At 36.8% G+C, this 16740-nt stretch overlaps 1 protein-coding gene across 1 annotated transcript; it reads left to right on the plus strand.

The window, feature by feature from the left end:
• Window positions 1-9330: 9330 nt before the first annotated feature.
• LOC149250569 (cytochrome P450 782C2b-like) lies at window positions 9331-14106 on the plus strand. Its single transcript, XM_089456454.1, has 2 exons — window positions 9331-10432; window positions 13164-14106. The coding sequence occupies exons 1-2, from the start codon at window positions 9476-9478 to the stop codon at window positions 13800-13802; spliced, it is 1596 nt and encodes a 531-aa protein (XP_089312580.1). The 5' UTR covers window positions 9331-9475; the 3' UTR covers window positions 13803-14106.
• Window positions 14107-16740: the final 2634 nt, after the last annotated feature.

The following is a 16740-nucleotide window of genomic DNA, read 5'->3' on the forward strand; positions in this document are numbered from 1 at the left end:
GTACCCGGATCTACTGTGATCCACTGATATTTATCCACCAACATATCCTCCATCTTGAGTTTCCACAACTCAAAACTCTAACCATTAAATTTCTCGATCTCTATCTTTCCACTGCTTGCCATCTTCTTTCACCACCAGAATCAATCTCGCAGATCTCCCATTGAACAGGGTCTACCATAGGCCCAAGCGAAACCCCTCAGCAACAAAGGCGTCCCCTTGAAGCCAAAACAACTCTGATACCAAATGTAGGTTTTAACCCTGTACAGAAATTACCTGCATATGAATTCTAAAACATAGAAAATAAACAATGCGAGAGCATAACACATAAAACACATATACGCATAGATTTCCCCTGGATCCAAAAACCGGGACTACCAGCTTGATTTTTCATTATGTTCCGTTAAATGTTACAATACATATTTATACATGTCGAAGCATCCAATACCATGGACCGAAAACCATCACGTCCAAAACATGGAACGAAAACCATCGCGTCCAAAACCATGTGCGAAAGTGATGCACAAAACCATAGGTAGGTCCGCCCAACCTAACATAGGGTCCAAAAAACAAAATTTTCCGGGATGCTACCCCGGACCCCATAGAGGGGGTTTACTTGCACCCCTCAAACCCCCTGTGACCCCCCTGCTACGCAATCAGCGCAACGAAGGGGGGGCTCCCCCCCCCAACCCCCGGTTAACTACGTGGGCTAGTCATGGAAAGAATATAACACAACCCAATAGGTGCTCCCACATTCTCTCTCGCATCCTCCAACAATCTGTCAGCTTCTCTTGTGTGCTTTCGTCCATCTTTGGAAGACTCTACTTGAGTGGATGTCTCCACTCCTGGAACCTCTACATGCGGTTTCTCCACATCAGTTTGAGGCTCCTCCTCCTTAGGAACCAATAGTTCCTCCACAACCTGTAGTTGGAGCTCCCTCTCAAGGGAAACTTGCATGGCCTTCTGCTCATCAAACTTGAGATCTCTGCGAACCACTGTCCTTCGAATAGTACGCAAGTACACCCGATAGTTATGAGGTGTATCAGTGTACCCCAAAAATATCCCCAACTCTATTGTCAACTCAAGCTTCTTCCGTGCATCCTTTGTCACATGGCAATATACCGATGAGCCAAAGATCCTGAAGTGACCCACATCTGGTCTCTTACCGAAGAAAGCTTCCTCTGGTGTTTTCATTCCAAGTATGCGATACAAGCTTCTATTCTACAAATAGACCACTGTGTTGCATACCTCAACCCACAAGTGAAGTGGTAGGCCTTGGTCATGCAACATTTCCCGTGCTGCCCCTACAATAGTTCTGTTCTTCCTCTTGGCCATCCCATTCTCCTATGGGTTATGAGGTGCCGTCAACTCTCGTTTAATTCCTTATGCTGCACAGAAGTCCTTAAACTCTTGAGAGACATATTCTCCACTGTTGTCACTTCTCAATGCCTTGATCTTCTTCCCTGACTCTTTCTCGACAAAAGCTTTGAACTCACAAAACTTTGTGAAGGTTTGGTCCTTCTTCTGCATGAAATAAATCCAAAATTTATGAGAATAGTAATCAATTAAAATCACATAATACCTTTGCTTCGCTGTGGATGCCATCGAGAATGGTCCACACACATCAGTATGAACTCACTCTAAGATAGCCTCTACTCGACTGTATCGATCATGCAAGGAAGACTTGGTGTACTTTCCCAAGGTACAACCTTTGCATGTGTCATTCTCAAGTTTACCTTTGGGAAGTCCTGAATATATCTACTGCATTATCTTCAAAGCCCCATGATGCAAATGACCCAACCGCCTGTGCCACAACTCGCCAATGTCTTGGCTTTGCACCAATTCTACTTTCATACTCAATGCTTCACAATCATCTACCTCTAGTTTTTAGAAATTCTTCACTTGAATCCTTATCCTCTTGGTCTGACACGTGGCTATGTATCTTAGGAATGCCTTTCCTTTACTGAATACAACATCGTAACCTTTCTCCTCCAACATCGCGATCGATATCAAGTTCTTCTTCATTTCAGGCACATACATCACATCTGTCAAGGTGAGAGGATCTCCATGCTCCATCTGAAAAGCAACCATGCCCACTCCTAAAACACTATACCTTCCATCGTCACCCATCTCTATGCGCATCTTGATGTCTTTCTCCTCCAAGGCACTGAATAAATTTTTATCGCCAGTCATGTGGAATGAGGCTCCACTGTCAAGATACTAGACACAACCCATCATCGATGACACCATGCATGCGATGAGGGTAAAGTCCATTTCGAACTGAGAGGCTAATGCCTCACCTTCCGATCCTTCCGAGGATCCCTTCTTAGATTTCTTCAATGGGAAATTAGTCGCATAATGTCCCATCTGGTGAAAATTAAAGCATATTACTTTAGACATGTCACCCTTCTTCCCTCCATGAGAAGAATTCGATTTGAAATGGAAAGCCTTCCCCTTCCCTTTCCTTACCTTACTTACTAAACCAGATTTTCTTCATCATCATTCTTGGATGAAGAACCATCTCGTGTGCTCCTCCTGATCTCCTCCTGCATAAGATCCGACCATAGTTGTTCCCAATCCGACAGTTTCTCCCTTCCATTCATAGAGTCGTGGTATCTATTCCAACTCTTTGGAAGGCCAAGGAGAGCGAGGCTCACCATATCATCATCGGCAATAATTATTCCCACACTGCCAAGCTCATCTCTACAGGTGGTGAGCTTGTTTAGATATGTGGAAATAGTATCGCCCTTCTCCATCTCGATTCTTCGAAGCTTATCCTTGATCATCATTTTCCTCTGGTTTCTACTGTTCTGGTAGAGGTCCTTCAATGTCTTCCACATTGAAAATGGAGTATCCTTCCCATGGAGACTCGAGACAATATGGTCTCGAAATCCCTCAAGGATGATCCGTCTTGCCTTCGCCACACACTTCTTCTACTCAACCAACTCTTGTGCATTAGTTGAAGCTGGATTTGGGATTTCTTGATCAATGAATTCCTTAAAGCCATTGTCTTTTAATACATCCTCCATTCCATATTTCCATGCTATGTAATTCGAGCTACCTTCCAAGGCATACTCGAGTCTTAAGCCATAGAACGCCATTGGCCAGCCTTGAAGTATGATATGAATTCGTTTTGCACCTGCAACCTCGAACTTCAAACTTCGAATTCTCTTTTTAGTATAATGTTCACAGTTTCGATACCATGTAGAAAATTTCTACAAATCGATGTCTGATACCATGTAGAAAATTTCTACAAATCCAGCTCTGGTACCATGTAGAAAATCTGTGTAGGTTAACCCAATAATGCAATATAAATCAAAGTAGAATACTATAACCTACTTCTACTATCAATTTGCGGAAGCTTAAAGATCGAGTTGAAAAATATAACCAGAAGACGAAGAATCAATGGCACAATACACATGAAAATACTTTGGGGAAAGCCTCAGCTAAAAACCCCACACTATTGTATTATCATACATGGTGGAAATACATAGGAATTATATAAAGCCTTAGCTCTCACAGCTACCCAGCTCTCAGTACAATCCTCACAGATGCTCACAGGCAATATTGGCTTCTCTCCAGCCTTCCTCTCTGCCCTCCAAGCTCCTATTTCCTTGCGCTATTCCTTGTGGATGATCTTCTCTTACCAAGTGGAGAACCCATTTCCAAAACTGTGCAATCCTCAAGGATAAATCCTTGACTGCATGCATGAGTTTTCTCCATGAGAAAACACATGAAACTTATAGTACACTATCCTTGCCTTTAATCTCAACTGGGTCTTTCTCAAAATAGACATACATGAGTTTCTGATGAGGGAATTTTCAATTAACCGGAGTAGCACTAGTGGAGTGCATGCATGCATCAACTAACTGTTAACTCACTGTTAGTTCCTCAAACAGTTTGGAACTAATTTAACTGGACTTAACTCAGTAAACTAAGTTAACTAATTACAAATCAAATATAAATCAATCTTATCTCCTTAATTTAAGGGATAACTCTTGCATGACTTCAGAAAGACTTCTAACTTGAATTTCTCCAACTAATTAATTTAAAATAAATAAATTAATTATTTCCAAGTAGCTGTTAAGACTAAATTCAATTTTAATTCACAATTTAATTCAAGGAAAAATTAAATTGGAATATTATTGTTGTCATATTTCAACAGATCAAACAAGATTTCTCCTCGTTCCTACAACTGATCTCTTATTTCAGAAACCCTTATGAAGTATGGAGCTATACCTTATTCTTTGTTGATCTTCATCTTGTATAACTCATTCCTTAAAGAGATCCCTTCTCCAGCAGTGCTGACGGAGAATAAATCTATCAATTTGTCATAGATTTCCTTGGCTGTTTCAAGCTTGGCTACATAAGGAATCAGAGAGTCCTTGATAGATTCTATGAGAATCTTTTGAGCTCTAACTTCATTCTTGTTATACTTAGCCAATTCTTGACTATCAATAGGAGCAACAATTTTCTTTTGTACATGCTCAATAACTTCTTGTTCTTTCAAATTGAGGTTAGTTCTCGTCTTCCAAGCAAGGAAGTTGGAAACTCAAACTAACTTATTGCTTTCCTTGCAAGAAGACATCTTTTCCAAGACTAGTTTTGCTCAAACAAATAAGATACTTACTTGATGTGATGATCCTTGAAGCTTGACTTTGGATGACTTCCTTGTATGAGCTTGAGGAAGCTTGTCTATCATTGAATGCTAGGGAATTTGATATTTTATCCATGAGGATCTTATCTTCAACTGAAGTGAGAGGATTCTTGATACCTTCCTCTTATAGATCTGCCCGAATAGTAGATCTTGTCTTCTCTTTGATAGATCTTGAAGTCTTAGAATGTGGATTTGAATCTAGCTTTGCCTTCAACTTCAACTACCTTGCCTCTTATTTAATGTTCTTTATCAGCCCTTCCTTGATGTACTACCAACCCTCTGATACCATGTTGAGAAATCTTAGGGCTTGATATGTTAATGATTTCTTTATCTTAGATAACTGCTTGTGAAATATTTTTATCTTTTTTCTTATTCAAACAAGATCTTTTCATATGTGTATGTTTCTTAACTTCATCAACCAACTATCATGCATAATAAGCAACAAAACAATAACACAAGATATAGGAATCATCCAGGGAAAAACCTCTCCAACTTGAGAGGAAAACCCACGGTAATTATTCTTATAGAATCTTCACTTGAAAAAATTTCCAAGACCCATACAAAGACCTTTTGACCAAAGTGTCTCCAAGATCAAGGCTAGAACCTTCTGCTACTGCTGGCCTCTAACCTGTTATTCCATGGATCAGATCTGCAACTATAGACAGATGAATTAACTTCCCACTTCCTTTCTCCTTCTTCCAAGCTTCACTTGTCCAAACTAGTTTACTTGTCCAATTGTTGTCCTCAACGCTTGCCTTGAAACAAGATGATCTTCTTCCTTGATGTGGACTTATCGGAAACCCTTGCTGTAGACCTGAAGACGTCACTGTCTTCCCAAATGTGAGTGAGCTACTTGATCTTGTAGCCTCCTTCTTTCCTCGCTATTCTTGGAGCTTCCTTCTAGACCAACAACCAAACTCTTTAGGCCTCAAATCAACCCTTATCATGAAGATGACCTAGGATTGTAATGCAACCCTAATTGTGACCTGTTCCTTCACAGGTGTGAGAGGTTTAGGGCTCTTCTAGCACTCTTAAACCTTCTCTCTACTTATCTCTGCTCTTCAAACAAATCTTCCCTTCAAATAGACCCAAGATCGAACTCTTTCCTTGATGATGAGAGCATATAGAATGATGCCCTAGCCTCACACGTGTGGAAAGAATTCCTGCAGCTATAGATGGCAGAACAAACCTTCTTCTTGTTGCCCTGCGACTCCTTGAGTTGACCCTTTCTTTGCACCCTTAGACATGATTCTTTGCATAAGAGAGAGACCGAATTGATGTGTTGTGAGTGTTTTCAAATGAGGGAGGAGAGGCCCTTATTTATAGTCCTCTTAATGCTGCTCATTAGGCTGACTTACATAATGATTTAGCCGACATGAATATAATACATTTTTGCCGAAATTACAATACTATTTTGATCTTCGATTGGAGGATACTTTTACTAGCCATTTGTACTTGAACTTGGAGGACGCATTCCACATGGTTCTGCCCTTGATCTTGGAGACATAAATTATATACTCTACAAGTGTAATTATTTACATCAATGACACAAACCTATCACCTAGCCTAGAGCTCTTAATGGGAGCTACTACAAACAAATTTTGAGCATGAAACCCTAGACTCAAATTTACAAAATATTTTGCTAAATACAATTTACATAATTTACAATGGAATGTGTCATTATGAAGACCGAACCTAGTTACACTTTATTCAATAGAAAAAATGATAGAGAAGGAGTGAGGGAGGGATATAGTAACATAGTTGGAGGGAAGAGAGAGAGAGAGAGAGAGAGAGAGAGAGAGAGAGAGAGAGAGAATCGGAGAGAGTGGAGAAAGGGAGGGGAAAAGAGATGAAGTTGGAGGGGGAGAGAGAGGGAGGTAAGAAGAAATACATAGAGAGAGAAATGTGGAGAGAGAGAGAGAGAGAGAGAGAGAGAGAGAGAGATAAGGATGATGGAGAGAGAGGGAGAGAGGATAGTAGGAGGAAAGAGAGAGAAGCAGGGGGGAGGGAGAGAAGGAGAAGAGATAGATAGAGAGAGAGAGAGAGAGAGAGAGAGAGAGAGGAGGAGGAGGAGGAGGAGGAGGGAGGGATAGATAGATATATTGGAGAAAGATAGTGTATGTTTTGGGGGTGATATAGAGAGACAAAGGGTGATAGAGATATTGATGAAAGGTGAAGGGAGACAAGAAGAGAGAGATGGAGAGAGGGAGGGACAAAGACATTAATAAATATGGAGTGAGAGAGCGTGTGTGTTTGGGGGGGTGAGATAGAGAGACAAAGAAGGAGATATGGAGAGAGATATAAATATAGATGGAGGGGGGAGAGAGGGAAGAATTCTTGCACTAGATGCATTGATTTCAGTGTAGATGGTGATTTCTAATCCTATTTGATTTCTTGCACTAGATGCATTGATTTTAGTGTAGATGTTGATTTCTAATGATATTTGATTGCTTGCACTAGATGCATTGATTTCAACATAGATGATTTCTAACCCTATTTGATTGCTTGCACTAAATGCATAGATTTTATTGTAGATGGTGATTTCTAATCCTATTTGATTGCTTGCACTAGATGGATTGGTTTCATTGTAGATGTTGATTTCTAACTATATTTGATTGCTTGCACTAGATGCATTGATTTCAATGTAAATGATTTCTAATCCTATTTGATTGCTTTCACTAAATGCATTGATTTCAATATAGATGGAGATTTCTAATTTTATTTGGTCGCTTGCATTGAATGCATTGATTTCAGTGTAGATGTTGGTTTCTAATCCTATTTTCTTACTTGCACTAGATGCATTGATTTGAGTGTAGATGTTGATTTCTAATCTTATTTGATTGTTTGCATTAGATGCAGTGATTTCAGTATAGAAGTTGTTTTATAATCTTATTTGATTGTTTGCATTAGATGCATTGATTTCAGTGTAGATGTTGATTTCTGATTTGATGTAATTGGATGTATGATGGTACATTAATTTTAAAGTGATTGGATTAACAATGTGTATTGATTTCACTGTAAGCACAAAAAAATATTGACAATGTACATTGATTTTTTTATTCTAGTAATTCAACTTATTAACATTGGAGAGAAAGAGAGACAAGGTACCATGTTTACTACAACAACTGAAGTTAAAGATTTAAATGGTTTACGATTTCAATTGTCCTTTTCATATAATCGATATGAAAAGATGACAAAACTAATAACGCTGACAATAAGAATAGTAGAAGAAAATAGTTTGAGATTGATCACAATAAAGACTATTTGTAATTGACTACATTCTTATTATTCTCTTTTTCTATCATTCAACACTACTACATTGTCACTTTGCATTAAAAATTTTATTTCATCATTTTCATCAATAAAGTTATTAACAATATTTATCATTTCAACAAACTGAGGTAACTAAGCAAATTTAAAATTAAAATAATCTGAAACATATTTAGTATATTTAAAATGAATATATTAATATTAAATGTATTTACTTATTATTGATAAAATTAATCATAACTTGGCCGCACACGACTGAACCAACCTAGATTCATCTTAACTCAGGATCTATCAAGCACAGGGATCAAATCTCTCGAGGTGCAAACCTTTCCTTAATTTTTTCACTCAAAAAAGAGGTTTGCACTTCAAGAGATTTGATCCCTCTTGGTGCTTGATAGGTTCGAAGTTAAGATGGATCTAGGCAGGTGGTAGGCTTAATCTAGTGCCTTGTAGTGCATCTAAGTTCGCGTCCTCCATTGCCATTAAAGACCCCTAGGGCTCTAACTCCAATCTTCTCACACACGTGACATCTCCCATCACCTTCATCATTTGATATATCATCTAGGGCGTTGTCTACTAAGGTGGCGAATTTGTTCGAACGACAAAAAATCTATGGAATATGACCATTTTTTCTTCAAAAACTCTGATAGTAACAGTGTTTGAACCCTGTTTTTGATGGTGGAAATGAATTCAACACCATTAAAAACCAATAAGACACCCAAAATCTTGAAACTTGATAACTATAACCCGGAATTCCCAAAATTTACCGAAAATTTTCAAAATCCCACTTAAATTTCCAAATTTTTTTTGAAACCTCATTAAATTACACCTATAATCTAGCTCGAGGCATAAGTTAATGGGCCTCGTCATATACTACCAACTATAAGAAACATGGTGCCATATTTTCATAAATTTATGATGTTTCATTGTTAAGTAGCATTTTTTTGAATTAAAAAATGGATAGAGACATTCTTTAACAAATACCATCCAACTGAACGGTTGTCAATTTTCAAACATGACGATTGCATGGCGTTGTCGCCCTATTACTATCAATTATTAATAATCATTGAGTGCATTAATTATTAATAATCATTGAGTGCATTAAATATCTCTCTGTACTTGTACACAATTTAATGCACAATGAATGGGGGATGTCAGCATTGATTGTGGTCATCAATGCAGTATCACGTGCATTACCTAGATTCCACAGATCCCTGAATTTGTTTGTTCTTAATCTTTGTCTATGAGAGATGGGAATATGTGGTTGGAAGATGGCAGTGGCCCTCAGTGGGTCCAATATTATTCTTCATCTGTAGTTTATCGTCATTTAAAAGTGAAAGGATCCTTGAATTTGTTTGTTCTGGACTTCGTATCTGTGAAATGGGCATGTGTGGCTGTAAGATGGCAGAAACAGTAAGTGGGTCTTAAAATTATTATCGTTTGTTCTGCACTTCAAATTATGTAGATTATCGACATTCATGAATATAAATAACGATCATTGGTTGATCCATTGATGCGATTAGTTGCTTGCCTTTGCCATTGGGGATTCTCATGGGTCTGGAGGAAGCTCTAACTCTTATGAATTCTGTGTGGGAATGGGCTGCGGCCAATTACTATTCCGTAGCTATTGTCTCAATACCGATAGCAGCAGCAGCAGCAGCAGTATTTTGGTGTAACGTAATAGGGTCACGGAATTTGCCTCCGGGGCCTATTCAGTGGCCCATTGTGGGCTCTCTGTTATCGGTGGGATTCCAATACAGGCACCGCACTTTTGCAGAGTTGGCCAAAAAGTATGGCCCTCTCATTCATCTCCGCCTCGGTGCTTCAGATATTCTGGTGATTTCAAGCCCGGAGCTCGCCATGGAAGTTCTCAAAACCAAAGACGCAGAATGGTCATCCAGGCCACTGGGTTCTGCTGGGAAATATATCGGTTTCGATTTCCATTCCCTTAATTTTTCCCCCAATGGTCCTCACTGGCGCCACTTAAGGAAAATATGTGCCACCCAGCTATTTTCTCCAGGCAGAATCAAGGCCCAGGCTCGAATCCGAAGAGAGGAGCTTCTGCGCGTGGTGGATCACATTTTCTCTGCATCTCAAAGAGGGGAAGCCATTAATCTCAGAAATGAATGTGATTCCGTGATTGTCAATACTATTACCCGAATGCTATTCGGAAACAGATACGCGCAGTCCGAGCATCCTATTGCTAAGGAAATGGACTCATTCATGGATGTGGTAAAAGAGGCCATGATTGTCATCGGCGCCTTGATCGTTAGCGACCTTGTTCCTGCTCTGGATTGGCTAGATTTGCAGGGCTACGATCGGCGAATGAAAAACATAAGCCAGAAATTGGCGAGAGTTTTCAAGCTTATTATAGATGACCATAGGCGTGACTTGGAAAACAAAAAGGAAGGCGACATCAGCGAGGAGAGCAAAGATTTCGTGGATATTTTGCTGTCACTCCAGGGTCAAGACCAGCTCTCTGAGAAATCCCTCATGGGAATCATGACGGTACGCTTCAATCTGTATTTATAATCTCTCTCTCTTTTTATAGCACATGTAAGGGATCATCGTTTTGTTTTATGTATATTTTTTATAACTCATTAAAAAGTTAATTATCCCAAGCTTGTCAACTTAATGCTCATACTTTATTTCAGCTTCGTATTGATTGAGAGTTTATACCTCTTTCTAAGGCATAATGTGTCTTTTTATTTAATTTTTAATTTCTCCTCAATTTAATGTAACTATATATATATATTTTCTTCTTTTAAAGGAAGAGTGTATATATTTTTATTTTCTTATTTTAAGGTAAATGTGTATAGATTTTTATCTTCTTAGTGTAAGTATTAGGTGAAGATCAATTAGAGAAATTAATTTAAATTTACAAATATATAATTATTTTAATATTTTTGTAGGTGAATAAATTAAAAAAAAATATTTTAAAGATTTAATGTTTTTTTAAACTAAATATAATTTTAATAAATTTTAACTTTTTGGTAAGTTTGGTCACATCAAAAAGTGTCTTAGCGACAAAGCACTTAATAATGACTGTCTATCCAAATTTCTATGAACAAAATTTCAAACATTTTAATTATTATTGAAACATTATTATTATTATTATTTTTTTATTATATATATTAAATTAATTTTAATTTTTTTTCATATGTATTAATATTAATTTTAATCTTCTCTACATTATTTATTATCAATAATTACTTACTAAAGTGGCGACCAAATGCACGGAAATGCCCTCACTATATGAATGAGCGTTGACACCTTTTCAGGGGCTTCTCACTCACCTGTCTGAATGAGTGGGTACGGTCATCCTTCAAGTGGGTAGGTCAGCTACCAGTTCATCCACGAAGTGGGGAGTAAGGAGGTGAAGAGGCAGGTTGTAGGGTGCAACACTTCCTTTGAAGTTTTTCAGTTCAACAAAAACAGAATCATCGATTTATAATAAATATTTTAATATCGGGATATTACATATGCTCTTAATATGTATATTATCGAGGAGTACTGGTATATAACTCGTTGTTAATCCTTTTTTTCATATGTATTAATATCAATTTTAGTCTTCATTACATTATTTATTATCAATAATTATTTATCCATTTTACATTAATTATAATTAACAAATATCTATTCATTTTATTGACATTATTATTAGAATAATTGTTTTTTAATATTATTTTATTGACATTATTATTGACCAATTATTGCTTTAATGTCCACTAAAACCAATGCCGTTTATGGGACCTCAAGAAAAGAAAAAGAATCTAATTGTGATTCATCAAAATCTTGTTTTTGTGATAAAAAAGAAGAGAAAGAAGCTCCAAGATAGCTATAGTTGGGTTGACTTAATAAGTCAAGCAGATGTTAGTGAATTGAGAACGCATGTGAGTAAGAGTGAGAGTGGATGTGAATAAGAGTTGGGAAATCTAAATAAGTGTTTTTCATCTCCCACCTTCTTAGTATTGTGAGAGATTCTATCATCCCAGGGTGTTTTAGGAGTAGACCACCATCGGGTTTCACTTGGAAGCTCATGAGAATTAGTTGTTACCCTAGCAAAGTTCATTTTCTCTTAATGCTGGTCAACACAGAGAGATAATTCTAGTTATCAAGAGTGGGTTGATCACCTCTTTATAGTATATGAGCTTCCATTGGAAGTAATAGTATCTTTACCACTATCTTTACTTTCCATAATAATCTGTCCTTAATTCTCAATAATTAATCCAAAACTAATCTTTCAATATTTTTATTTTTAATATTATTTTTATAAAAATTAATAAAAATTATTAAATCTTTTAACCAAATAAATGTTTATTCATTTTACATTGAAAACCAAATAAGTGTTTATTCATTTTACATGGACAAGTATCCATTTTATTGACATTACTATTTTCCAGTGATTATTTATTAATTTTAATATTATATTTTAAATATTATTTTTATAAAAATTAATAATAATATTAAATCTTTTAACATATTCGAAACCAAATAATTGTTTATTATTTTACATTGAAAACCAAATAAGTGTTTATTCATTTTACATGGACAAGTATCCACTTTATTGGCATTACTATTTTCCAGTGATTATTTATTAATTTTAATATTATTTTGTGAAAATTAATTATAAGTATTTTTTTTAGATTTTTTAAATAAATATTTAAGAACTTGTATTCCCCACACATATATATTTTCATCACATATTATAAATTATAATTAAAAAACCAAAACCATAAAACAATTCAAAATTACAAACTTTAAACACTCCTAATGTATTTTTATCTTAATAATATATAATAAATTAAACACTCCTAATGTATTTTTATCTTAATAATATATAATAAATTAATATAAAATTTTATTTCAAAATTTGCTAAAGATTATAATAAAATAAAGTGAAATGAAGGGAATCTGCAATTGACTTAAGGATCATCACCAATGGCCATCTTTTAAGTCGATTGCAGATTCCCAGAATATTTTGGGATCCAATGGACATGGGCTGGGTCAAAAAAAAATTGACCCCATCTCTGTAGATCCCAGAATATTCAGAAAATCTACAATCAACTTAAAAATCATCACCAACATAAAATTGTTGATAAAATATATTCGCCAATATTTGATATGTGTCTCTGTTTACAGGATATCTTACTGATATGCATGGATCTCATCAACGTAAAATGTTGCCAACATTTAATAATTGATTTACATATGACTGTCCCCTGTCCCTGTGTTGCAGGATGTATTACTGATAGGCATGGATATCACATCGAGTGTAATTGAATGGGCGATGGCAGAGCTGATCCGAAGCCAGAGGGCCCTAACAAAACTGAAAGTAGAAATAGACAATGTCGTCGGCGATGGGCGTCTGGTGGATGAGTCGGACATCTCACAGATTCCATATCTGGAGAGCGTTGCCAAGGAAACTCTTCGTCTCCATCCGCCTGCTCCAATGACGGATCCCCATTACAACGAAGAGCCTGTAGATTTGGCAGGCTACAGAATCCCCGCTAAATTCATCGCGTTTGTCAACATATGGGGAATTGGACATGACCCCAAACTGTGGGACGAGGCCTCCGAATTCAAGCCGGAAAGATTCGATGGATCGACATCGCCCGGATCAAGTTTGGGTGTCAATTATGACTTCAAATTGCTGCCCTTCTCATCTGGGAGGAGGCAGTGCCCAGCTGCGAACATGGCGTTTTTGGAGGTGCAACACGCCATAGCTCTTCTAGTTCATGCATTCGACTGGTCGCTTCCGGAGGGCGAGCTGGAAGTGAACATGGAGGAAGGAGTAGGAATTGTTGCCCCCAAGAAATTCCCTTTGCTCGCAATGGCCAAACCTCGACTGGACTTTACCAAACTTCGTAGCCTCTGAAGTCGGCGGACAACGAGTTTATTTATAGTGCTGAATGTTTGAATCATGAATGTCATATTGGTATCCCCAAGTGCTTTTCAGTTATCAAAGTTGTGAGAGTGCCCATTAATTTAATCTGCATGCATGTTGGATAGATAGCTCCGCATTTTGCATTACAGTAGAATTCTATAGGGTCCGTATTAGCTACATTTTTTTTTAAAATCTGAACTTCTCTAATAAAGGGGTTATCGGGAGTAATATTTTTCATTTCATTATGATGATAGAGAATATCTGTATCTGGATCTGGATCTGTATTGGTTACATATTCTTTTAAATCTGAACTTCACAGTTGAAGGGGCTATCAGGACTTGAGGGTAGTATGGATAAATTATGCCAGTACTATAATTGTTTTTTTTTAATATATTAGCGTGAATCTCATACTGCTTGCTTTTTAATCTATGCGGTTCTGATGCCATGACAGTACCAGGTTTCTGTATATCTACTCCTAAGGCTTTATGTCTACTCTTGTATCTCCACTTTTATATCCTCTTAATATAAATCATGAAGTTTTTTCTCTGTGAAAAAAAAGAATTGCTTTTTAATCATTCATTGAATGCTAACAATAATCTTTTGATATCTTATGAATTGTATGTGTATGAATCTCGAATTTCAATGCGATGCTGTTGTAATGATTGTATTTCAATTATTGATTGATTGTTGTGAAAATTGGTTTTAAATTGTTGAAATAGGGTAGTGATTAAAATTGAATTATTTTTAATCTAGTTATTATTTCCTGCTGTCATAGTAGAGTAATAATTTATTTAAAAAATATTGATTTTGACATTAATAATTTATTAAAAAATAAATGATTTTAATTAATATTTTTTTTAATATATTTATTTTAATTTTGATTAGTTCATTTTTTATTTTACAATGATTATATTGTATCACAAAATCTGTAATTTGTTGTACCAAAAAATCTTTTGTAGTACATAGTAACATTAAATCATTAATTATAACATTAATTTATTTTGAAACCGAATCTTTAGCAAAATTAAATTTGTACATAAAATTATTTTAAAGTGTCCCTCGAGGGTTGAATACAAAATAAAGATCAACAAAATACCACACCCAATATTTCTAGAACCCTGTGAATCTGCAATGTGTTGGGGATTTTTCTGATAAAATCCCAAAAACAAAGAAAATAAACTCCACAGAGGCAATGCTCTGTTTCCTCTGTCCAGGATCTTTGCACAGGGAAGCTATTTAAAAGAAATTATCTCAAAACAAACCATTACACAACCATAACACATTTCTATTGATTAAAAACAAAAGACTGATACAAACTTCATCCTCTTTGCTGAGAGGGATTCACAAAACAGACTCGGTCTCTTTCACTTCTTGTTTTCCACTGCTGTGGATATTACAAAACAATTTCATGCTATTTCTTGGTTCTGCGATGGCAAACCAATACAATATATCCCTGTTCTATATGATTTCTCGCACTGTTGTGCGTTCAATACATACCACAAAAAAAAACACATGCAGGCACAACACCAAGTTATATAAAAAAACATACGTATGTCTATGAAAAACAATAAAATTTATGTGCCGTAAACAAAATTAAGATCTACCTACTTCTACGAACAATCAATAAATTCATTAACTTCCTTCGGCGGTCAACGGATAACCTTATACTCCACGCAATCCTTGATTTGATGCGGGCCCGTATGCAACTTCAGGCGATCGACGACGGAGAGCGCGGGAGCAGATCGGACGGCCGACGGAGATATCGGGAGGCCGATTGCTGCAGAGCTTTATGTCTCGAGAATGTCAGACTTGCTTACGTATGGGGAGAGCCACGCGTCTGCACCATATTGTATCGGGCTCAAATATACGGAAAATACCTTTGCCGGAAAGTGGTCCGAGAAATCTCAGGCGGGTTTGGTGAACGGTTTCTGGCGATATACGTCTGCGTTGAAATTACATATTCAACACTCCCCTTTAATTTCAACTGCTGGGCATTCAGTCATACCCAGACACTTTCTCAAAAATTCAAAGCTTTTCTGATCCAGTGGCTTTGTCAAGATGTCTGCAACCTGTTCTTGAGTCCTGCAATGTTCTAGGACAATTTCTCCATTGTTCACCAATTCTCTGATGTAGTGAAACCTTGTATCAATGTGTTTCGTTCTCTTATGAAACACTGAATTCTTTGACAATGCAATAGCTGAGCTATTGTCACAAAAAATCACTGTCGCTTTTACCTGCTCTTGGCCTAAACTTCTCAACATTCTTCTCATCCACACTGCTTGACATGCTGCTGCTGTAGCTGCCACATATTCAGCCTCTGCTGTAGACAATGCTACAATGGACTGCTTCTTAGAAGCCCATGAAATGGCTCCTGAACCCATATGAAAGACATAACCGGAAGTGCTTTTCCGATCATCTACACTTCCAGCCCAATCACTATCAGTGTATCCAACCAAATCTGAATGTTCTGAGACATTATATAAAATTCCAAACATTTTGGTACCTTTGACATACCTCAAAATTCTTTTTGCTGCCTGCTAATGTGCCTCCTTTGGCCTCTCCATGAATCTGGAAATTAAATTAACAGCATACATAATGTCAGGCCTAGTTGCTGTTAAATACATAAGGCTGCCAACAATACTCTTGTACAAACTAGGATCAAAATCCTTGTTGCTGTCCTCTCTGCTGAGTTTTAATCCCATTACTGTGGGAGTGATCGCTGCCTTGCATTTTTGCATGTTAAATCTGCCCAATACTTGATTTACATATCTTGCTTGTGAGATAAAAATTCCTTTTTCATTTTGATCTACTTCTATGCCTAAGAAGTATCTCAAGAAACCCATGTCAGTCATTTCAAATTCTTCTTTCATGACTGATTTAAAATTCTCAATGAGATAAACATCATTGCCTGTGAAAATAACATCATCAA

This window comes from Pinus tabuliformis, chromosome 7, assembly GCF_031772625.1.
Source record: "Pinus tabuliformis cultivar Carrire ecotype Pingquan chromosome 7, CPIR1, whole genome shotgun sequence".
Classification (NCBI taxonomy): domain Eukaryota; kingdom Viridiplantae; phylum Streptophyta; class Pinopsida; order Pinales; family Pinaceae; genus Pinus; species Pinus tabuliformis.